This window comes from Trachemys scripta, chromosome 2, assembly GCF_013100865.1.
Source record: "Trachemys scripta elegans isolate TJP31775 chromosome 2, CAS_Tse_1.0, whole genome shotgun sequence".
Classification (NCBI taxonomy): Eukaryota; Metazoa; Chordata; order Testudines; family Emydidae; genus Trachemys; species Trachemys scripta.
The window spans coordinates 224,645,455-224,670,023 of record NC_048299.1 but is presented as its reverse complement, the minus strand read 5'-3'; the positions used below and the strand labels follow the sequence as shown (position 1 = coordinate 224,670,023).

Genomic DNA, 24,569 nt, shown 5'->3' with positions numbered 1-24,569 from the left:
AACAAGTACTAGTTGTTACTGTGCCAATCCTTGTCCAAAAAGAAAAAAAAATGGGAATAGGCAGTTGTTAAATCTCAAATATTCACACAGATACTAAGTGGCAGATTTAGCCTTTTTTTTTCAAGCGGATGGCATACCTTTAAACACCAGTCTCGAAACCTAATGTATTGGTGCCAGGTGTTATTAATACTACATTCAATTGAATAGTTAAGATTACAGTGAAATACTATATGAGGTCAAAAGTTATATTTTGAGATGTTCTCTCACCTTACCTGTTTACACATGAAACAAAAGATGAATGACCCCACTGATTTACGCATCTTAGCCATTTACATACAGACCATATTAGCATAAAAAGATCACTATTTGCTTTAGTAATTGCTTGATCCAAGTCATAACAATTTATTTCATTAAACAGCAAAAAAGCCTAAAGATTTAATGGCAGTTGTTAGTTACATCAAGCTCCTTACTGTAGACTACAGAACAGATAAAAACTTAAAGTATCCAAAATTATGAATTTTAAATAAAAATTCCTTTCAAATTTCACAACCTTGCTTGTCTCTTTACAACTTCTCAAAATCAGATACTAGTTTTTTTTTTAAACCTCCCTTAATAACACAAATAATTATGGTCCAGCCTTAAGGTCAGATCCTACAATTGGATCTGCACAGGTGGACCCTATGGGTTTCCGTGTAAGAACAAGGGTCCATCCACTTGGCTATCAGTGCAGCATTGGGGCTTAGTTATTTTTCAGCCAATGGTGTATTTTGTTAATTCTTTTTATCACCCTTGGTAACACAGTGTATTTATGCATTGGCACAGTACCTAGCACAATGGGGTCCTAGTACGACAAGGACAAAAATAACCTACAACAATACAAATAGCCTGAGAATGTATGCATTTTATTTTCACTAATGAGAGGCCTTTCTAATCATTAATAATGATTTGAGCATCTAAGGTGATATACTGTGCACTGTGATAAAAGTGAACTGAAAAGGCTAAGAGCTGGTGAAATCTACTTTTATTTTCACTAATGAGAGGCCTTTCTAATCATTAATAATGATTTGAGCATCTAAGGTGATATACTGTGCACTGTGATAAAAGTGAACTGAAAAGGCTAAGAGCTGGTGAAATCTACTTTAAAAAGGGGGATGAGAAGAATTCTAGACAAATAGAACGGCCAAAAGTGGATGACTTTTTCCACACACAATTTGTCATTAGAAGCCTAACAAAGGTCTGTATAGAAACTGAAGAACTCTCCATTTTGTTTTGGATGTCTGGGTATAAGGTTTAATACAGACTATCCATGTAGAAAACATGAGAACATACATCATTTTATTTGCATGGCTGCTAAAACTCCCAGTCCAAACTTTTCACATTTATCTCAATCCCAACATAACGAGGACTGTGATGCTAAGGGCTGAGTCATCTAAGGGCTATAATGCCAGCCTTCACTGCCTTCACTGATAGGCCAGCTGTGCCCTCTAACAGCTCCAGCCACTCCTCTGTGCTATGCTGAAGGTTTCTGTGCACAATAAATATTGGCTAAAACGCAGAGAACAAATGGAGCAAATGGTAAAAGAGTTGAGGACAAAATCCATGTGAAGAGGGTTCAAAATCTTTTGAAGAACAAAAGGCACAGAATCTACTGGGGAAAGAACTAGGGGAGAGAAAGGGAAAAGGAATAAAAGGCCTGGACAAATAATCAGTTGGAAGAAAGGGATTGGTAAAGGAAGGAAACAGAGAACGAGGAACAACAGGGGAGCCCTGAATGTAAAGAAAATGAGAAAGATACCCCTGAAGATGCCACACGAAGGGCAGCAGACCTCTGCAGTACTGTAGCTGTACCTCCCAAACCTCAAGATGATAACCACTAGTAGTCTAGTGGGAAGAGGGAATTGTGTAGGAGAAATCATGGTGACTCTTGGGACATTTGTTTTCAACTTCTGGATGTTTATGCAAATCCCAGAGTTTTCAGATGTTTCTCATTGTTTATAGTTTGTTGGGTGTTTTGTTTTGTTTTAAACTCAGTATCATATGGAGTAAGTTCTAAGTGCCTGAGAATTGAGATTCATCTCAACAATAACCAATCAGAACAGACCAAAAATTGAACAAAAGATGGAGCAAGCAGGAAGAAGTCAATCAAGTTAGGAGCAGGAGAAGGAGAACCAGAAAAAAGATCAAAAGAAACCTAAAAGAGCAAAGGAATCAGAAGAAGCAACCACAGGGTGACAGCAGCAGCAGCGCTGCTGGGACAGAGCAGAAGGACCCTGACAGAACAGAGGAAGAGAAGCCTACAACATGCTAGCTATAGTATAGGATATAGAATAGAAATAGGGTTAATGAATGTATATGCTTATGATAATAAAGATGAGTGTCTGTGGTGTGTATGTTTATATGACTATGTATAAAGATTAAAGTTTATTAAGATTACGGTCAGTATCCTGCATGTGACTGATCACCATGTGCAGAACATAATCACTTAAGCAATTCCAACTGTATAACATTACAGTATTGGGTGCTTTAGCTTATATACCTGTGCTAAGGGACTTATGTTTATGTTTTAATTTAGCTTTAGATTAATTGTATTAGGAAAGATTGGTTAAACTAAATAAAGAAAACATTCTGTTTTGGAAAAGTACTGCCTCGGTGTCAATCCTTTGAGCGGAGGGCTGTATCCGTATCCTCCCAAGGGTGACCAGATCTAGTCTGTTCTGGAGAGCTTCCTGAAGGGCAGAAAGAGACCTTTGGTAAACCCAAGCAATTCTACAAGGGCAGGCCCCCTCCTTTCACCTTGCAGGAACAGATTAATAGGCCAACGTCTTGGGAACCTGGAATTAAGCAATAGAAGGGCTACTCTGTGATCCTTCAGTATGTTCTTGGGGTAACAAACAATCCCATACTTTTACTAACCATGTGTAAATGAAGACCAGTACATTTGAACAATAATATTCTTTATCTCAGCCAATCCATATTTAGAAAGTCTAAGCCAAATCCTGCAGAGTTCATTCTGTCAAAATTCTCAGATTTCAATGAGAGTTTTGAATGAGTAAAGACTGATCCTTTGTTCTGGTCACCAACTGTCCAGCTGAAAAGCTACATTATAAACAGGATATTGTTTTAAGTAATTTATTACTAGTAGTAGAAGTTGTTCTTCCAAGATGGAAACTGTGGGGCATAAGGTTTTGTAATTTTTGTGAAGAGCATGAATAAGCAACAAAGAGTGAATTGTAAAGGGAATATGTCAGTTATATGAAACTATGTTTTGGAACTGAGTGGTGGCAGAAAACCATGCTTGGAAAGGTGCTATGCTAGATGTGTAAAAAGCATTAAAGCAGTTAATGGATTAATACACAATATAATATAAAAATTCACTCCTGTTATTGTACAGTCACTGATTTGGAAAATACAACAATGAAAAATACTTGTTTGCTGATAGAAATTTAAACTCTGTGCTGTTAGCTTCAAAATAAAATAAGATGCTTTTTACAGCATGACATTTTTTCACAGTCTCAAAGTTTGAGCAATTCTGCAGCAATGTAATCCCTACATTTATATTTAATCTAAAACTTGTCCTGTCAACACAAAATGAGAATTAAAACAGAAAGCTGGTATAAGGAATATGGAACCATTGTTTCAAAACTCTCCCTCTATCAGTTCGATCCTGCAAGATGATTAATTTATGAATCTCCCAAGCCAACTAACAAGATGATCAGGCCCTATCAATAGTGAATTAGGTTTGTTGAGGTAACAGGGCTATTATAGGAGAGAAATATTTAAAAAAAAAGTATACCTAACACTGTATGAATGCCAAAGAAAAGTCTTCTCCCACCACTTGGCAGCTTATTTGTGTTTTATCTTGTGCTTCCAAGGTGCATGAAGTTTCAGTGTATATATAATTAACAATAAAGTATTTCAATCAAACACCAATGCATAAAAATGCCTAAAACAAAATACAGAATCCTGAATTAAAAGTGCTTCTGTAGTTCGTGCATATATGAAATGGAGAATAAATACCTTCTATAGGAAAGTCACAAAAACGTACAACCCGATGCTAAAAGCTTTATCTAGTTCTTCATTTTAAGGATTTTCTGTTTCTCTGAGTGTTTACTTCATTATATGCTGTATCTATCCAGGTTTCATACTTACCCTTCAGCAGATCCTTCACAACACAAGTGCTGGAACCACCTACCCATCCCATGGAGCAGCAAATCCACATCCACAATAGAATGATTTGGTGGAAACACCACAATGTGCCTAGCCCATTCCTGCATTGTTTTCCTTGAGCTGGGGTAATCAAGACCATTAATAGTGTCTCCCTTGTAAATTAAAATGGTACAGTGATAACAAAACTAGAAATTACAGTACATGGGAATTATACATTAAATTACCATGCAATGTGCACAATGTAAAAACTAAGTAACTGCAACATAATTTATACAGCAATCATGTAATCATGGAGCCAGTCTATAGAATAAAGTGCTGCTTGTCCTTTTATTTTCTGTGCTTTATTCTGTAGCTCAGATTTTTTCCTAAATAAATAATTCATTATAGTGCTTTTAAAATATACGGTTGAGCTATCCTTAAAAGGTAACATTATTCATCTACTCTGATCCCTCATAAAAGGTCTATTATGTAAAATGAAGCATATAGAAATATTGAAGACAATGGTTCCTTTTGACCGTTTCAAGATCGAGCATTTAAAAAAATGGAAGGAAGGGAGTAACTAACTGTCTTCTATTATTCCCTTCTTTCACTTGATTGACAGCAAAGAACTCCAGAAAGGGAGAGGGGATGTACTAAGGACCAAGAATGCCAGAAACTCCTTAGAAGTGGGGGACACACACCCCCACTGGTGCCTGAACCATGGCCCCTCCCCCTGCTCTCTCATCTCTTCTCCCTCTCCCCATCGCTCATCCTTAAGGAACATAAAAAGTTGTGGGGCCATGGCCCCCTGCCCCAGCCTCCAGTTCCAGTGCCCCTGCTAAGGACACAGATTCCTAAAATACCATTTAAAACACAATCCAGTCTACTGGAAAAGTATAATTAAAACCAGTGCAATAAGTCAAATTTACATTTTCCCCTCTATTTGCAGCTAGTTAGACTACTCAGACAAAATTCCCACTGAAGACAGGACTGGGATCTGACAGGGTAAAAATTAACCAGAGAAAGCATGTAAAACAGACTTGTCCACTGTATCTTGTACCTCTATCAATGAAAGCTTTCAAATGTTTTTTAGGAGGAGAAAATGAAAGAAATTATCTTATCTTAAACACCTGTGACCTTTGGTATTTTACAATGGACAGTTGCAGCTAGAGTGCTCCCTTAGACTTAGAGTTAGTATTTCTCTCCTATATATATTTTTAAGTTATTGATGTAAGCCTGCAATAACTCCCTTAACTTCTATGCTTCTACAGATTTACATCTGTATTCCAGAAAGCAGAATTTGGCTCAATCTTGTTATACTTTATACAACATTGGAAACAGTATGGAAAAAATACTTGCGTGAATTAACTTTTTCAATTACCTAGCAGTTCCATGGCATCATCCTCATTGTCAATATCTTCTTCTGTCACTGAGGGAGCTGTGCTTTGAACAGAATCAAAAGAGTCCTGGGAAAGCATGGCAGCCAGTAGCTTCTTATGTTGCTGTTGTTGCTGTTTTAATCCTTTGGTCTTCGGCTCCATCTTTAAACTGGGTGGGGGAAATCATAACCTCCTTTTATTGTTACTCTCGCTACAAAAAAGTACCTTTACAGCAGCCATTTCATTCAAATGAGCAAATGAAACCATTTAATTAATAGACTAATTATTTTCAGTTTCTTCTGCAATTATAAACATCCATACAGAAATTTTGTCTTATTCTTTAAATACCAGAGAGATTGCCTCTCCCCTCACATGCAGCAGTAGCTGTTGCAATCAGCTATGGAGTTCAAGCTACCTGACCACAAATTTAAACATCAAGGAGATGTTGCTAAGGCACTGCAAGTGAAAGACTAAAATTCACTCCAACATTGGTCTGACTAGTCTATCAATATTAAGTTCACGGTGCAAGGCCCAGCTCTTAAACAACATAGGTTGAGGACCCTGCATCATGATCTTAATATTAAAACTTTAGGTTAATGTCAGTTGGGGAGGGGCAGCATGGTTCTGTGGCTAGGCCACTGGAGTGGGAATCATAGACTCGTAGGACTGGAAGGGGTCTTCTAGTCCAGTCCCCTGCACTCATGGCAGGACTAAGTATTATCTATACCATCACTGACAGGTATTTGTCTAACTTGACCTTAAAAAAAGATTTCACAACTTCTCTGGGTAACTTTTTCCAGTGCTTAACCACCCTGACAGTTAGGAAGTATTTCCTAATGTCTAACCCATATTGCCCTTTCTACAATTTAAGCCCATTGCTTCTTGTCCTATCCTCAAAGATAAGGGTGAAGAATTTTTCTCCCTCCTCCTTGTAACAACCTTTTATGTACTTGAAAACTGTTATGTCCCCTTTCAGGCTTCTCTTCTCCAGACTAAACAAACCCATTTTTTTCCAATCTTCCCTGTCATGTTTTCTAGACCTTTAATAATTTCTGTTGCTCTTCTCTGGACTTTCTCCAATTTGTCCACATCTTTCCTAAAATGTGGTGCCCAGAACTGGACACAATACTCCAGTGGAGGTCTAATCAGCACGGAGTAGAGTGGAAGAATTACTTCTCATGTCTTGCTTACAACACTCCTGCTAATACATCCCAGAATTATGTCAGCTTTTTTGGGAACAGTATTACACTGTTGACTCATATTTAGCTTGTGATCCACTATGATCCCTAGATCCCTTTCTGCAGTACTCCTTCCTAAGCAGTCATTTCCTATTTTGTATGTATCAGGAGACTATTCCTAGCTATATAACCACAGATGAGTCATTTTGAGTAAAATTTTCAAAGATTTGGAACCCTCAGTCCTGTTTCAAAAGCTTCTCTATCACAGGAGTCTAGGCCCCACTGAAAATCAACTGGAATTAGGTGCTTCACCTCTATGGGTGCATCTACACATCAATAAAAGACCCACAGCACAGCTGCAGCTGGTCCAGGTCAGCTGACTCTGGGTTGCAGGGCTTGGGCTGTGGGGCTAAAAATAGCAATATAGACATTCGGGCTTGGGTTGAAGCCTGAGCTCTGAAACCCAATGAGTGGGGAGAGTTTCAGAGCCCCAGCTCCAGCCTGAGCCCAAATGTCTACATTGCAATTCTTAGCCTTACAGCCCAAGACAGCTGATTCAGGCTCTGATACTCTGTATCATGGATTTTTTATTACACTGTAGATGTACATCGACTTCCCCTCCCACCATTTTCTGTCTTGTCTATTGAAACTGTTAACTCAAAGAGGAGAAGGACTATCTTTTACTAAAAAGCAACAGAGAGTCCTGTGGCACCTTTAAGACTAACAGATGTATTGGAGCATAAGCTTTCGTGAGTGAACGTCCACTTCGTTGGATGCATCCGACCTAGCATAACAGGGCCTCCCAAACTTGGTTGGGGCCTCTAAGCACTATTGTAATACAAATAATTAACAACAACATAAGTCAGTGTAATTGACTGAACACTAAAGCAAATCTTCTCCTTCTGACTATATATATTTAATATTGCATGATATAGGTGACACAGTAACTATATCTCAAGTCAGGGAAATCATGCATGAGGCAAACAGTTTTCATAGAACTAAACCTATGGACCTTCGCAGGCTCAGGCATATGAATTTTAAATTTTTGGAGATTTTCTGCACTGGTCTCTTTGTTTGTGGATAATTGCATGATATCCTACTATGTAGGCACTTAAGTACCAAACCACACCAAGAAAGCATATATTTGTGACATCTGAGTGGTGGGATTTGTATCCCCAATTAATTGACCACATATTCACAAAAAGCATCCTTTAAATATCAAGCCTTTTTATATTTTGGCACACTTTGTGGAGCTTGGTTATTTACCTAATATATTTTCCCCACTTGCAGTTTCCTGTAAGCTCATGTTTTGTTCTTACTCACTGCTCCACAAATATTGTCAAACATTTGTCAGTCTTATCATATGCTATTACTATCCCTCCACAGCCTAGTTATTTATACCCCTGCTGTTTTATCACGGATTCCCTGATGGCTAGTAGTCTCCAGTGCAATCCTACACACAGTTTAAAAAAAAAAATTGTACAATTGCCTACCCTTTAGTTCCTACCTATGGGTCTCATCCAATGGCCTGGAAAGACTCCCATTGACTTCAAAGGGCACTGGAACAGGCCATAAATTATTTACATATAAAACTGGGGGGAAAAATCATACTAGCAGTAAAGCTAGTTACAGATGTCTTATTGCTGTTATGGCAGTTTCCCAACTGGCAACACTAGTGAAAGCTTAGAACCCCGCAGTGTATGATTAAATCATCATAACCACATCATTTTTATGTCTCTCTGTTTTCAGAGTTTTGTGATAGAAAGCCTCTTCCCCGATAAAAAGGCAAAAAACCCGATATTACTTGTTTTGTAAATAAAAATGTTTTCTTTTAACAAGCTTAAAAGAAATACATATTTTTCTATTTTAATTTTTAGCTCAGCTGTATTTGCTTAGAAGAGAATGGAATATAAAATATCTTGCCGGTATGAGTGATGTGTCTTAAGACACGAAAATATTTTTTATGGCTCATGATCCTCACCATAATATTTTTACTCACTTGAGTATGAGAAACAAAAAAGCACATTTTTGACCTAAAAAAGAATTATGGGCCCAGTTCATAAAAAGATATCCAAAATTGGGTGGTGTTGCTACGTGATTTTTTACATGTGACTGAAAGTAAAGGTTCATATTAAAATACTGTATAAAAGAAAATATTTTAATTGGGCACATGCAAAACATGTGGTAAGGATTTAGGTAATATTGATTTATATGGAGATAATCCACTACAGATCTAGAATATCCTCTCATAATGCCCATACAAAGCTTTGTCACAGGAACACCTACCAACCTTTTTAATGACTAGACTATCCCGTTACTTCTAACCCAAAATTAGGAATAGCTATAGCTATGGGGATTAATTGGGGGGAGGGATAGCGTTGTATTAATTTAGATAGAATATATGGCCCAAAGGTGTTAACATAACACAGTCTCTGTCCAACAATATAAACAAGGTTCAGGGTTTGATAGAAAGAGACCATAGCCTGCTTAGTACTATAGCAAAGACACTGTTAAAAATCTTGTAAAACTTTTATTAAAGACATAGGGGAAAAAAGGGAAAACAAGTTAAAACATTTTAAATGTAAAGTATTAAATAAGGCTTTTATTTTAACAGCACTGCCTGTTCTTTCCCTTTAGCTGGAGAGAGCTTTTAATAGGGAAAAAAACCTTTGTTTGATATAATCTTTAATATCATCTAAGAGACTAACAACTGTCCTTTTTGAGGAAAAGAAGTTAATTGAGATGGGCTGGAGCTCTCATTGTTACTGTTGTTATTAAAGTCCAATCCCATTTCCTAGAACACAAAACAAGACAAACACACAAATGGAGAAAGGAGAGAACAACAGAAAATGCAGCTTCTGTCTCTGGTGCTGACTTTCACTTGCAGCCTCACTGCTGGAAAAGCACAGGTACAGCACATGGTCTTCTCCGCCACTCTGAGACCTGGCAAACTTGTTCCAACATCAGGCTGTTTAGGGCATTGCTTTAGTTCCTTCTTTCAGTGTTTCAAAATATGCAGTCTTGGCTACCTAAGCCAGACTCTTATTAGACAGAGGAAAAAGGAGAGGATAGGAAAGATAAAAAATAAGGTAAGGAAGTGTAGCAGGGTGGTCACCCGCTCCTGCCCTGAAGGGCTTGAGATCAGTCCTGGGAGAAGGTTGTGGCTGAGAGATGCTAAGCTGGGCGGACTGGGGAAACGGCCGCAGCTGGGTCACGCCCCAATCAGGCCACAGCTGGCCTGTATAAAAAGGCTGTGAGCCAGAGACCCAGGAGAAGTCTCTCTCTAGGCTGGGACTGGCTGCCTGCAGTAAGGGTACTAGAAGTGAAGCAGGGCTGGGGAGAGCCAGAGGAGCAGGGGCACTCCAGGCTGGTAACTCCCCAGGCTGCAGGGCCTGGTCCAAGGCCCATAGAGGAACTGGAAAACAGAGGAAGGCAGCAGGTCTGAACCCCCTTGCCTATGATGAGTGGCTTTTACACTGCAGTCTGCCCAAGAAAGCAGAGGCTTGGTGATGACTGGCAGTAGCCCAGACTGAGGCAAGGTGGGAATTACAGGGTTGGGGAGACCCAGAGACTGGTGGGGGTATTGCCAGGGGGCAGCCCCAGGGAAAAGGGGCACTGGCCTGCAGAGGGTGCTCTCTGCTGGAAAGAGCTAATTCTCTGAGATGACCAGCAGGAGGTGCCGCATGGGTAAGTCCCGCATGTTTACAGGAAGGGAAAAGGACACATTTGGGGGTGGGAGAGGAGACAAGTTCTCACATCTCAGGTGGTGTTTGTGGTTCAGACTGAGCTGGCCATGTCATCTGGCTCCCTCTTTCTAGCCTAATCTATTAAGGACCTCTTTCAGTATCAGGATAAGGAAGGTTCTGGGATCCCAGGAAACAATAGGGATGGCCGCCATGATGGTGAAGCTCCCTCCAGTATTTCTTTAATGTCCCCATAAAGGGTGTGGTGGGCAGAACAGTCCATCCCCTCATTACTTTGTCCACTAATTAAGCCTAATTTCTGACACACCAATTTTGGTTGATAGATTTTTTGGTCTCACACTGTTCTTGGTTACCAAGCATGATCCTAACACAGTCCTTGAATTATCTGTAGGTCTTTTAGTTTGGAATAATTCAGTCTGTCTCCCCTTTGAAGTTTTTCCCCTCAACATTTGTTGTTACAAGTTATTGTGATACTTTATGAACTTTCACTCACTTTTCATAGCTGAGTTCGTAATTAGGGTAAATTTGTAGGTCCAATTATCACAACAGTATGAAAGAGACCACATTCATTTGTGGGGGAGTATGGAGCTGATTTTTCAAGGAATTGGGAACAGGCAAAAGTTTGTGTAAGCAGACCCCACCAAGAATTCTGCATCTTGTGTGAAAGGCACAATTTCCCTTTAACCCACGGTAGGTTCCACTGAACTGAAAGCCAGGAGACTGTTTTTTAGTCTTTCCTCTTCCAATGACTGGTGTTAATATTTCTGTGCAGTTCATGATCCTTGTTACTGATCAAGGACTTGTATCCATAACCTAGGAGTCAGGCAGGCACCTGGAGACAGGGCTTTGGAGCGGAGCCCGGCGCTGGAGTGCGGAGCAGTGGAGCTGCAGGTTTTTGCCTGGAGCCAGAGCACAGCTCCAAAGCCCTGCCTGGAGATGCAAATTAGTTGGCAGCTGTGCCTAAGAGAGGATCCTTGGGAATGGGGGAAACCCCAAACCAATCAGACCCTAGGAGACACACCATAGAAGAGAAATCTGAGGCCTTCCCCACCACCTTGTGGAGAGAATGTAGGAGATGCCTCATACCACCATTTATCCCGGCAGGGGTAAATGGGCTTGCTGCTTCTCCCTCAATATAGGTGTAGAGTAGACAGATGTAGACCACTCAACCTCTCCTGAGGCACATAAATAATGGTAAAATAGGTCAGGTTCTGAGAGAGAGAGGTGGTGGTTGGTGTATAGATAGGGCCTCCATGGGTACTAGCTACTTAATTGAGTCCCCAGCTTTTAACTCTTGAGAACTGAGATTCTCATTAAAATCCCTTAAAATCCTCCTGCGTGCACAAATTACACATACACACACACCCCGGTGTGGAAATCCCCAGATCTCTATCTTAGAACTATCCCAGGGAAAATTTTTGACACACTGAAAATTATGAAAGTGGCCAGGATTGCACTTAATCCTATTTCTGCAAAGTGAATTCTTGAAGCTGAGCCAGCTACCAACAAAACTGTCACCAGTACTTTCATATTGTCTTATCTCCTATTACTAACTTTTCCTGTTGTACACCAGCAACACAGATCTCCATCAAGGGGTAAACTTACAAACCAGTGACTACTAACCTACCTGAATCTGATTAACTTACCTTTCCCAATCTTTTTAGTACTTTCCACTCCCTGTCAATTTCTAAAAATCACTCCCGCTTCCTTTTAAATAAGTAGACCTGATTCTCAAATGTGCTGAGTCTTTGCCAGCTCCCATTGCCTTCAGTAGGGGTTATAGGTGATTATCACCTCTGAAAACCAGGCTCCATATTCTTAACAAAGGATAATATGTTTTCCTTCCACTGTACAATACTGAGAGAAGCACAATTAGGGAAAGCTTGTTAAAAGTGAGATTAGAGGTAGCACAGAGGATAGCACCCATAGCATCCTACAAGCCACATGTCCACTAGCATTTTCTACAGTCTATTTTATGCTGAAAGCGACAGTACCAAAAAAGGAAGTGTGGTAGCAACAGAAGGGCAAGACCTAAGAACCAGCCATTCTAGATGTTTGTTCATTCCCCTAAAGAATGCCATTCCCAAAGCTTCCTAAACTGTTCTAAGCAATAACAACTTGCCCTCTACACTCGATGACCACAATCACAAAGTGGGGCGGAGGGATAGCTCAGTGGTTTGAGCATTAGCCTACTAAACCCAGGGTTTTGAGTTCAATCCTTGAAGGGGCCATTTAGGAATCTGAGCCCCCCCCCGCCAAAAAAATAATCTGTCAGGGACAGTACTTGGTCCTGCTATGAAGGCAGGGGACTGGATTCAATGACCTTTCAAGGTCCCTTCCAGCTCTATGAGATAGATATATCTCCTATAATAATCTGAACTGTCAGCAGAAGAGCTCAGCTGGGGAGGCACTCAGTGGTAGGTAGCATCAATGACAGCCATCCTCCTCCCAGTGATCGGAGGAGCTGAGAAAAAGCCTGCATCTCTGACAATGTGGGCCTAAATATGCAAGTGTTAAACCTCTAGATACTCGGGATATTTCACTATTTTGGTGGGGAGAATTATGTGAGAGAAATATTGGGACAACAGCAGTTTTTACTTTCCTCTGACTGTACAGCATTAGTTTACAAGCCTAGCATATGTAGGCACTGGTAACGAATGGCCAATAAACTATCAAAAATATTTGTCTTTACATTTGTCTTAAAATTACTCCATAATGTTTATAAATAATCTTTTGCCAGATTTATACAGAAACTGAGATTATGAATTATGAAATGCTTCCTTTTTTTTTAGTTACAAGTAAAATGTGACCAAATGACTCTAGGCTACAAACAGTTTTAATTAAATAATACAGTAATTTACTGTAATTTAGATATTGCAGTCAACAAAACACTGATTTATAGTTTAATATTTCATGAATTCTAATTAGCCCTATAAATTCAGAGCATGCTGCTCCCAGTACTTATTGATGTATTATATGTATGTTTAATTAAAAGTTAATTGTGTAATATCTTTGACTTGAACTATACATGAGTTAACTTTGACCAACCGATATTGCTTTTTATAACCACCAAGCATTTTTTATGTTTTTTTATAAATAACTAGTTGACTATACAAGATGTGCGTTTTCAAATACCAACGTTTTACAGGTCCAGTTCCAAACGTTGTCAGTTCAAAGGGACTGTAAACTAGCTGAAACTAGCCCCTCCCTCTCCCCTCCAGAGGCTAAGGGAATAGGAGGTACTCTGGGAAATACAAAGATGCCAGAACAGTTCTAGTCCATCTCCCCTTACAGCCCACAATATAGGAGGAGCAGCCACAGAAAGAGTTGGCAATAGAAGCACTGCTGCACTCTGGCTAAGCTCAGCTTGCTGCATGGTAAGTCCCAAGAATCCAGGAAGCAGCTTTTGCTTCTCACTCAGCTGCTGCAGCAAGAGGAACCTGTATCCCTGAGTGCAGCCAACTCCTTTTCCTATAGCAAAATAACACAATGGGGAATGTGTCAACTGGCTTGCAACGCTGAGGAGTGAGGAGTGAGGACACAGCACGCAGGCTCCCCCGCTCCCTCCCCTGCCTCCAGCCTGAGGTAATCAGCTGGTTTGCGTAGTTCGGGAGGAAGGGGGAGCCTGCGCGCTGAGTCCTCGCTCATCTTCCCCCTCCGCCTCCTCAAGGCTGCAAGCCAGCTGATTGCTGCGGGCAGGAGGCGGGGGGAGGAGGGGGAAGGCACTGATCCTCGGGGTCTGCAGGAGGCACTATGGGGGGGCATAGAGGAGCTGATAGGGGGGCTGCCAGCTGTAGACAAAGCAGGCAACCAAACGACGTTATAGTGAAGCATTGCACAACTTTAAATGGAGCATGTTCTGTAATTGAGCAGGGACGTTAGATTGAAACAACGTTAAGCGAGAGGACGTTAAGTAGGGAGTTACTGTATACACCTAACTTAACTTTACTTATGTGCATAATGGCGCTACTCATGTGCATAAGCATCTACAGTATTGTGCCCAATATCATTAAATCCCTACTACATATTTCCTGGTTCGTGGTATACTGTATATGGAAAATAATACACCTCACATTCTTGATCCTTAAAACTGGACATTGCAAAAAAATCTCTAAGTTTTAAAAAATTATGTAATGAGATTTTCAGTAGTCATTAAACTATAAAAGCAAAACCTCACCTTCCTCCAGGACTGCTGCTGCTATCTTCACTATCCCATTGTTCATTTTTACTTCTTGGTACTGGAGGTTGCAACATCTCCGCAGCCAATGGATCAGCATCATTCTCCTCGCGACCAACCCATTCTCCAATCACACGAGGTCTTAGAAGAGGAGTATTAAAACCTGTTGCATCCTGAATAGAAACAAAAGCCAAAATAAATAAACAAACCTCTACGCTGCTCATTCTCAGTGATGTTTATAAACTGGAAACAGGGAACAAACTAACTTATTGCTTCACCTCATATATTGATCCTTATTAAAATAGTACAGGACATTAAAAGGTCAAAAGCCTGATCCAATGCCCACGGAAATCAATGGAAAGACTCCCATTAACTTCAATGTACATTGGATTTAGGCCCTAACTCCAGAGAGGTGTTCACCATCCTGGTACTCAGAACTAGAGCTGAGGAAATAAAATATTTTTTGGCCCAGTTGCTGAGTCTACAAAACAAAACAATCTTTTCAGGTTGAACAAAACGTTTTGTTCCACCTATGATGATTTTTCTGTTTATTAGTTTTTTAGTTTCATTTTGTTTTCAGGTTTTTCTTTTACCCTTCTTTAAAAAAATAAATCTAGCTAACTTTCAAAATGTCATTTCAAAATAAAGTTTAAATGCCGTACTTTAAATGTCGTACTTTAAATTGTTATGAAATGTTTCAAATTTTTTTAAAAAGAATTCTCTTTTGGCCATAATTATTCCCTGAAGTTATGAATAGCTTTGGGCTACCCAAAACTGTATTTTTCAGCAACTAATTATTTGTCTGAAAAATTTCATCCAGCTTTACTCAGAACCTCTCTTCATTTTTCCCTTTAAAATCCAATAGTTTTGAAAAGGAGTGGCAGGTGTCCATCACTACTGATTTGGCTTTAAAACTATACATTCTTAATAAGCCCCCTCCTATTGGAAACACCAATGTTTCAAGTATGTTAAGCAATGAATGAGGTCACTTGAATATTGAAGAACACAGAAGATAGTATATTTCGATTTAATATCTCTTTTGCATTATGAATTCAGTGTGAAAATCTTACTGAGTAGGGAAATCAACTATTTTAAAATAATCCTGCTGGTTTTGTCATATTTTCAAATCCACAATTAAAATATATTTTTTATTTGGCAGACATTCAGTGCATTACAATAGGCAAATAATGTACATCATATATTGCCACTGTGATAAACTGCAATTTCAAAGCTAGAAGTCATTTTTTTTTTTTTGACAATTTACTTGAAGATGTATGGTGGAATAACTAGTAGGAGACGAAAAAAACCTGGGCATTTTAAAAACTTTACTGATGTTTCACAGCATCACACAGAAACAAATAGCCCATTTGATTACGTAAAGAGTTTGTGTAAAAGTACTGCATAAGCCTTTCCAATTTTCTCGGTGTTGTGTGCTTATACATACACTGGGAGTTGATGTGGAATAGTGATAATTTGAAGAAAATTATGCTCCAGAATTGCCATTTTGAAATGATGTGATGGAGATAGTTATCCTGCTCTCACTGAATGCCATTTCTAGGACAGCAAGGAAATTTAAAATGCAGTGCTCCTAATTAAGATATATTGTATATTCTGATCTGTAACGAAAGACAAGTCTTATGGCTGTTATTTGGCTCTACATCCCATGAAATATTCCTACTGTAAGAACAACATAGTCCTAATAAATGGCATCTGGAGAAGCAGCAGGAGGATGATTATTTAAATTAGCAACCATATGTTTTTGTCCTCCTCAATAACAAATGATCTTTAAAGGAACACTAAATAATTGGGATGACTACTTTAAATTATAGTAAATGCAAAGTTTGAAATATTAGCAGTTATTCATAATATAAAACCATCAAAGTGTTTATAGTGTTTGAAATCTGTAAATAATGTCTATCCAATTAACATGAGGAAGCCAAATGTAGGAGTTAAAAGATAAAACTTGAAATTGAAAAGATTTCAAATGCCAGATCCTATATCCCTTGAGAGAGAGAGAGAGAGACTTTTGTTCACATAAACAGGTGTCTGACTGTGCACCAGTCTAGGATTTTCCTTATGTAGGAGGAAATCCTCAGCTACCTATTCAGCAGGGCCGGCTCCAGGCACCAGCAGAGCAAGCACGTGCCTGGGGCGGCACACGCTAAGGGGCGGCATTCCATCCATTCTTGGGGCGGCAGAGTCCGGGCAGCTTTTTTTTTTTTTTGCGCTTCGGCCGTTTGGACAGTCCGAGCGGTTTTTTGGGGGGGGTTTTCGCTTGGGGCAGCAAAAATGGTAGAGCCGGCTCTGCTGTTCAGGGCTGTTTTAGGGCCACTTGGAGTGGCATAAAAGACCTTAGAATGAGCCAGAATCTGACCCTATATGGGAAGGGCTGTTTTTGTATTATATCTATATATCCATCCTACTGTGGTGCTGACCCTGCAGTTGGCTTCTGTCCATTCCACCCATTAACTTCCCCAATGCAGAGTCAGCTGCAGAATCTGGGTCTTAATCTCTTTTGCTCTCTGGTTGTTGTTTGTATTACCATAACACCTCACCACATTCCCTCACTCCACCTTTTACCCCAGGGGTTGGCAACCTTTCAGAAGTGGTGTGCCAAGTCTTCATTTAGTCACTCTAATTTAAGGTTTCGTGTGCCAGTCATACATTTTAACGTTTTTAGACGGTCTCTTTCTCTAAGTCTATAATATATACCTAAACTATTGTTGTCTGTAAAGGAAATATGTTTTTAAAATGTTTAAGCAGCTTCATTTAAATTAAATTAAAATGCAGAGCCCCCCGGACTTATGTCCAGGACCCGGGCAGTGTGATTGCCACTGAAAATCAGCTTGCGTGCCGCCTTTGGCACCTGTGCCATAGGTTGCCTACCCCTGTTTTACCCTATACTTCTCCTGTAACGTATGTTTGTCAGTGTCTTTTTCATGTCAGTTTAATTTTGTTCAGCATTCCCCTATAGGCCTGCTGAAATCATTATTTAGGTGATGACATTTTACTGCAAAGTTGAGATGACATTATAGCAATACTGACAACTATCTTTAAATTGAAAAGCCAGTAGTTGAAAAGGGAGAAAATTGTATGGGGAAAACGAAGTGATTTAGCACATTTTAGGATTGCTGCCATTTTTGTTGTGTGGTACTCTTAAATTTTTCAGAAATTTGTGGAAAATGGTTTTTAGCTGTAGGAATTGTGTTGTAAAGCAGTCAGGTAGCATAACAGTTTGAAAGGTCTCAATTCTGCCTTCCTCCTGTTCTACTCCTCTCATGGTACTGCTCTGCTACCTACCCCAATAAAGGAGAACTAACAACTTAAAATGCCTTGTTCAAAAATTTTAAGTAACACTTAACTTTCAAGTGCCTGAACAGCAAATGTTACTTTTCTTGTCTGCATAGTAAACACTGGCATTTTTATCTGTTTGAGTAATCAAAGTGGTGCTTTCCCTGCCTTCTTAGTTGCAAAGATTTGAACTGCTTCCTGAAGGTCCACAGTCTGGGCCAGCTCATAATCTATTGAGATGGTTGCAAGGCTGACCAGCCTCTCCTGTGTCATTGTGGAGCATAGATGTGTTTTTATTAACTTCAGCTTGGAGAAGCTGCATTCTCCACTGGCAACTGTTACAGGAAGTGTTAGAAGTATGCGCAGAGCAACAAAAGTATTTGGAAAGAGGGTGCTCATCTTATTTGTGCACATATATCCCAGAACAGCCTTTGGACTTGATCCTGCTGAAATGTATCACCTAAATTACTCGCATCAATATTGCGCATGTCATGTGTCAACACTGTCTCTAGTGCCTTGCATTGCTGGTGTAGGTCTTCTTCAGGTATAGTGAGGAGTTTTGGAATATCCTACAACATCCCAAATATATTGCTGTATTCCTTGAGCTGCATGAAACATTCTTCAACTGACTGTATGGCACAATCTAGCATCTGGTTAAAGAATTCAACTTTTAATTGTTGTTTGGGGTCTCTTATGGGATTATCTTGTGCCTCGTAATCAAAATGTCGTCTTCTTTGGTGACTCTTGTATTTTTGAATGGGTGGGAAAATAGCTTCAGTGTGAAGTTCCTCTGCCAACTTCTGTGCACTCTTCAGAACGTTTCGAAATCCCTCATCTGACCAGTAAGATTGTAGGTATGACTTTGCTTCGTCCAGTTGTTCCATTGCTCCACATATATAAAGTCAACACCCTGGAGTCTCTTGCTTACAACATTTATTTCAAACAGTGTCATGCCACAACACTAAGCCACATAGAAATTTGAAGTTATGTATATTTCTCGTGATTCCACTTCCCTCTGCCACTGTTCTCCCACAAACAGTTCCTGTCATAGCATTATCCTCCATAATGGCAACTATGGCATCATCTATCTTCCCAATTTGGAGTTTGATAGGCTTTATCGCCTCCACTCGACTTTCCCATCATGTGGCACTCAGTAGTTTGTGTCAGAGAGGATGTTCCCACACGTTGCTTCGAAATTTGCCATCGATGACTTGATGCAGAGAAAATACACAAATTTTTTAATGTAATTCAAAGCATCTAGCAGCCTCACTAGAGGCTGATGCTGCATCACTGACCACCAAGTTCAGTGAATGAGAACTGCATGGGACAAAAAAAGCTCGAGAGTTTAACTCTCGGTTCTGTATCTGCACTCCTCTGTTCTTTCCTCTCACATTGGAACCATTATCGTAGCCCTGATCTCTCATGTCAGCTATCGCAATTCCTGTATCTTCCAGCTTTTTAAGAAGCACATTTGTCACACTAGCTCCTGTAGTACCATCAATGTCAATAAATTCTAGGAAAATGCTCTGACAGTCACCATTGTAGGGACATTTTCACTAGATTCTATTGTTGTTACAAAATGAACCATTAAAGTCATTTGTTCCGTATGGCTGATGTCAGATGTGCAGTCCAGAATTATAGCTTGCTGACTTCCTTCTGCCACAATCTTCTGTTTGACTTTTGTTGCCGGTATCTGTATGATTTCATTTTGAATTGTTTTTCCAAGGTAATGGTGTGTACAGATTTGTTGGGTGGTGACTCTTCTTAGATGCTCCTGGAGTACAGCATCAAACTCAGCCATCAGCTCCACAATTTTAAGGAATTTTAAGGAAGTTTCCATTGTTTGGCACATACAGCTGATCTGAAATGCCACACCGTGCTAGGTTTTGGGTCGCAAGCATTCTCACAATGGCGATGAGCCTTTTCAGAACATTTTGCCAGTAAAGAGACTCTGATGCAATCTTCTCTTGATGCTGATCATCTATGGTGGCCTTTAACCTTAGTCTCATCTCAAGCTCTTTCCACCTATGCAATGCTCTCTGGTGATTTGCTGCCTTCTCATGGCATGCCAGATTTTTCCAGTCCTTCATTCCTGTAGAACCCAATGTGGCTCGAACATTAGACTGGAAGAGTTTGCAACAAAAACAGCATGCAGCATTCTGGGTTTTTGAGTACATAAGCCATGGCCTCTCCACTTTGTCACCATTGGGGATTTCATGCCAGTAATGTGTTGGATGGAAACTTCTATTTTCCTTGTCTTTGGGGAACATGAAGTTTTTCACTTGCTGTGGCCCATGCAGTACAAGGAAGTCCCTCAGGCTACTGCTCAAGTGGGTCCACAGTCCTGGATCATCTAGACTTAAGGAACTAAACTCAGCAGCAGCTGTTTCTTGTGCCTCCACCACACTTTTCAGGAATGTGCATGGTTACATCCATTTGAGATGGAGATATGGATGCTGCAGTAGCTGCGAGGTCACCTGCACTCTGACTACCTGGAAGATCAGGCATCTCCTCATCACTCACAGCCTCACTGGGGCCGGAAGGCTCACCATGAACATTTGTATCTGTGTATCTCAGGAAAGCTCCTTCCTGCTTAGATAGAAAAGCTTCCTTTGCTTTCTTTCTTTTTCTGAATGCTGCCCCAGAGGGGCATTTTTTTCTTTCACTCATGACTGCTGTTCTGTGCCAGCTATAGTGGCTCTCAACACTCAGTTGAAGGGGACAAATAAGCAGGCTGGTAGCAGGGCCTGAGTGAGGGAAGACATCAGCGTCTTAAGGGCCTAACTGTTTCCTACTACTTCAGTTCACTGCCTGTTCTCCTCAAGTGGGTTCAGGGAAGCAGCAGGAAACAGGAAGCTCCCTGAGAAGCCTCATGGCCTCTCTTATCCCTCTGAAGTGCTTGCTAACACTTCCAACTGCTCTTAGCCAAAGGAGACAGAGCGAAGGGGAGGGGTAATTTATAATTAGCTAACAAATTGGTTTTAGCTGTTGCCTTAAATTTTACTGAAATTTGTGGATTACCATACAAGGAAAAATCCACACTTTTTTCATACCAACTTTCTCCTGGCCCTGTCTGCAACATACATTGTGCAATCTGCATATGACTATTTAGCACATGAATGCTGTTTGCCCTTCTTATGCTGACTTACATTCAAATAGTTGTAGGAACTGGGCCATCTTGTATCACAGCATTTTCAAGCTCAATTTAATAAAGTTGTTTAAGAAGTCATGTTATGCCTCATGTTTGCCAACCTTGCTTCCATTTTAAAATCATGTTAGATCAACACATCAAAACTTCAGTGACCTAATTTATGTCTTTCCTTTCACTTTTACGGCCCCTCATTGTAAGTGGTAAGCAGGAAGTCAGAGAAGATTGTATCGAGAACATTGTGGCATTATTTGGAGCGTTCCTTCAAAATGATGGAGTAAATTAAAATACAATGTTTAATTTGCAGTCAGGTCTTCACCTGCATCTCCCATTTAAACCTTGGAATGCTAGCCTGACAAGTACTTTAAAGGACAAACAGAACACAGAATGGTGTGTCCTGGAGTTTCTAGAGGATAAGTAGGAATTTAAGAGATTCAGTCTGTAATCTTAGCCATATGCATGTGTCTTCCATAAGATTGGGGAGGAGGAGAGGGAATTGTGTCCAATTTGATTATTTAAAGTCATTGCTTGAATCTTGTCAGAATGCTCCAGGACACTGTTCTGGCACTTTTTTGGGGAGCCAGAACAGCATCTCAGTGTCTCTGGTACTTGCATTCTGCCACTTCTCGAGTGCAGCACTCACCTGTTTAAAGTTGAGATTTGTTCCCCTCTGTAGATTATAGTTTAATGGATCCCGTATTTATGGGTGCAGTATGTTTGTACTTACAGGATTAGAATATGAAAATATCTTTGAGATAACAGATGAAAAAGCATCTTAGAAAAAACTCGTAATTGAATATTTTAATATTAGGCCGGGGGGAGTGGAGAGGGGGTCAAAACTTGCTATGATTTACTGGGCCACCTTCATCCCTGTGTAATCCTGAATCACTGACTCTTTGGCATTCTCCAATTACTAACTGTCCCTGCCAAAAGTGAGTGAAACAAAGGAATTTCTAGGCACTGTTGCCAAATCTCACAATATTATTGAAATTTCACTTTATTTGGAGTTTTATGTAAAGCCCCAATCTCTGGAGGCCTCCAATTCAGAATGTTGGCTATTTTTAAAAATAGCCCTTACATTTCTGAAGAAAAGCTTGAAAATGTGACCCAAATGTCCCCTAAAGGGTCAAAAAACAAAAGGCAAATAAAACTCCCCAATATATTATTGTTCCCAACATCACAAGAGAGATTCAGAAGTCATGAGATTTTTGGTCTTACTCATTACATTTTGAAAACGTGGGGTTAGCAATATGACTATTACATCTCATATGCATAAAACTGCATTTGAAATTAGACACTCATTGTAAACATATCAGACCAACATCAAATCTCTGCATGGTAAATGTACTTGGCCACATTCTGCTCTGATGCAAGCTAAAACAAGGCACTTGTATTCCAGAGGCAATTCAATGGCCGGCAGAGGGGCCCCATGCTGGGAGCAAGTATACCTGAAGGCAGTTGCAGCTGCAACCTGTATTCCATAAAGGTGAGGGTCTGGAGCTAGCAGTGCCCTCCCAAAGTGGAAGGTTCTGACCCAGGAGAGGATGAACCGAAGTACTAAAAGCTGATTCAACTCATTCTTCTGGGCAGCCAGCAGGACATCCTCAGAGTCCAGGCTGCATTTCAAGCTACTCTTTCCTAGTGGAAAATGTAAACAGCATCCAGAATGCAGCAGCCCTCATTGGAGGAGCTGGCGAATCAATGCATGAACTAATCATACTTCCAGGAACCCTTTTGGGCAGTACTGGCCCTAGCGTTTGCAAGGCTGTGTGTGAAATAACATGAACAGAGATGTGCAATTAGTGTTTGCCTATTACCTACCCATTATCCTACTATTATTAACATTGCTATTTAACCTGAGTGTCTCACATTTAGGATGTAGCTATGAATAAATATTGAAAATATTTTCAATATTTATTAATTACCTTTAGTAAACCTACCCAGGGCTATACATTTCAGGAAAGGATGCAACTTGATTTTAAATAACTAATTAAAAGAACAGTTTTCTAATACAGAACTCTTTAAATAGTGTATCTTGAATTTTAAAAATACTTTAAAACAGTTTTATTATGCTCCCTTATTATATTGAGCAGGGTCCTTTGTGAAATCTTGACTATAATAGCGAACATGCTCAGGCTCATGCTTCCTCCTGTGAAGTTGTGTGTACTGTTTCTTAATGAAAATTAAGCCAGGCAGGAGAGGTTTTATAGTGCTGCAGAGACAGAGCAGCTTTAAGGATAATACTGTTTAATACAGTTACTGTTCAGTGTTAGAGGGTGACTCCTCCTGTAGTTCAAAGGTCAGACTAGATGATCATAATGGTCCCTTTTGGCCTTAAAAAAAATCTATTGATCTGTGAATCACAAGACCTCTCCTTCAGTTTCTTTGTGTGCACACTCTGCCTGCTGCCTCTTTGCTTTCAGTGTCAGCTTTGCTCCTGCTCTTATGGGGGAAAAAAACCTCTTGCAGGTGCTAGAAAAGGATTTGTCTCATCAACAAAACAGTAAAATTAACTATACACAAAAAAAAGAAGATATGTAAATTAATGTTTCAATTATAGTAATTTTAGGAATCTGAGACAAGGTGAGTGAGGTAATATCTTTTATTGAAACAACTTCTGTTGGTGAGAGACAAACTTTGGTGACCTGAAGAGCTCTGTGTAGCTCAAAAGCTTGTCTCTCTCTCCAAACAGAAGTTAGTCCAACAAAAGATATTACTTCACTCACCTTGTCTCTCTAATATCATGGGACCAACCCAGTTACAACTACATTGCATAAAAATTTTAATGTAATTTTCAAAATGATGGTTTCTCTTTAATTTTTCACTTTACCTATTTTCCTCAAACACATGATAAAGCAGATGCAATACTGTAAAAATGTGAAACCGTTTGCATGATTGAAAAGTATACAAGGATTAAAACAAAATAATTTCAGAATGTTCAAAATAAGCAGTTAAGTACAGTAGCAAATGAACGGTCTTTGCTGAAATTTATTTAACAAATCAGTATCTTAGTAATGTCATCAATACATTGCTTCCCATTACATGGTGATTTTCACATTGAAATATAACTTTTCAAAATATTGCATGTTTTGAGGCAAAAACAGGTCTTCATCATGTATTGATGTAAGTATTTTTTAGATACTTCCTCAAAAATAGTTTTGTGGGATAACATTCTCTTTCACTCAAAATGCTTCTATTCAACAAAAAAAGACATTTCAAAGGTTTGACTGGCAAAACAATTATGACTGGCTCACTCATTTCAATACAAACTATTCACATTGTCAGTGTTCTAGTAGCAGGTCTTTTGTTTTTACATTTAACAACTACTACTGGACACAGTTCTAGATGTGTGTAAAAAGTAAGAATAAAGGCCCAGGTCCTGAAATGCTTATAAGCACATGCTTAACATAATTAACAGGATTACTTGAGTTTAGAATGCATGTTAGCATTAGAAAGTTCAGTGCCAAAACACCATCATTTGTAGATAGCAGCCCCATATCCCACATGACTCCTTGGCAAGATCCATCATGCCTCTCTGAAATCCCT

General features: G+C 39.7%; 1 protein-coding gene across 4 annotated transcripts in view; it reads right to left on the bottom strand.

Annotated features, from left to right (window-relative positions):
• The window catches only part of C2H8orf34 (chromosome 2 C8orf34 homolog), a 234,015-nt gene that overhangs the window by 130,451 nt on the left and 78,995 nt on the right, over window positions 1–24,569 (bottom strand). For all 4 annotated transcript variants that reach the window (XM_034763055.1, XM_034763056.1, XM_034763058.1 and 1 more), the window contains exons 6-7: window positions 14,585–14,757; window positions 5,528–5,694 (exon numbers count right to left, since the gene is read on the bottom strand). In XM_034763055.1, coding sequence (XP_034618946.1) covers window positions 5,528–5,694; window positions 14,585–14,757 — 340 coding nt within the window. The remainder of the gene's footprint in view (window positions 1–5,527; window positions 5,695–14,584; window positions 14,758–24,569) is intronic.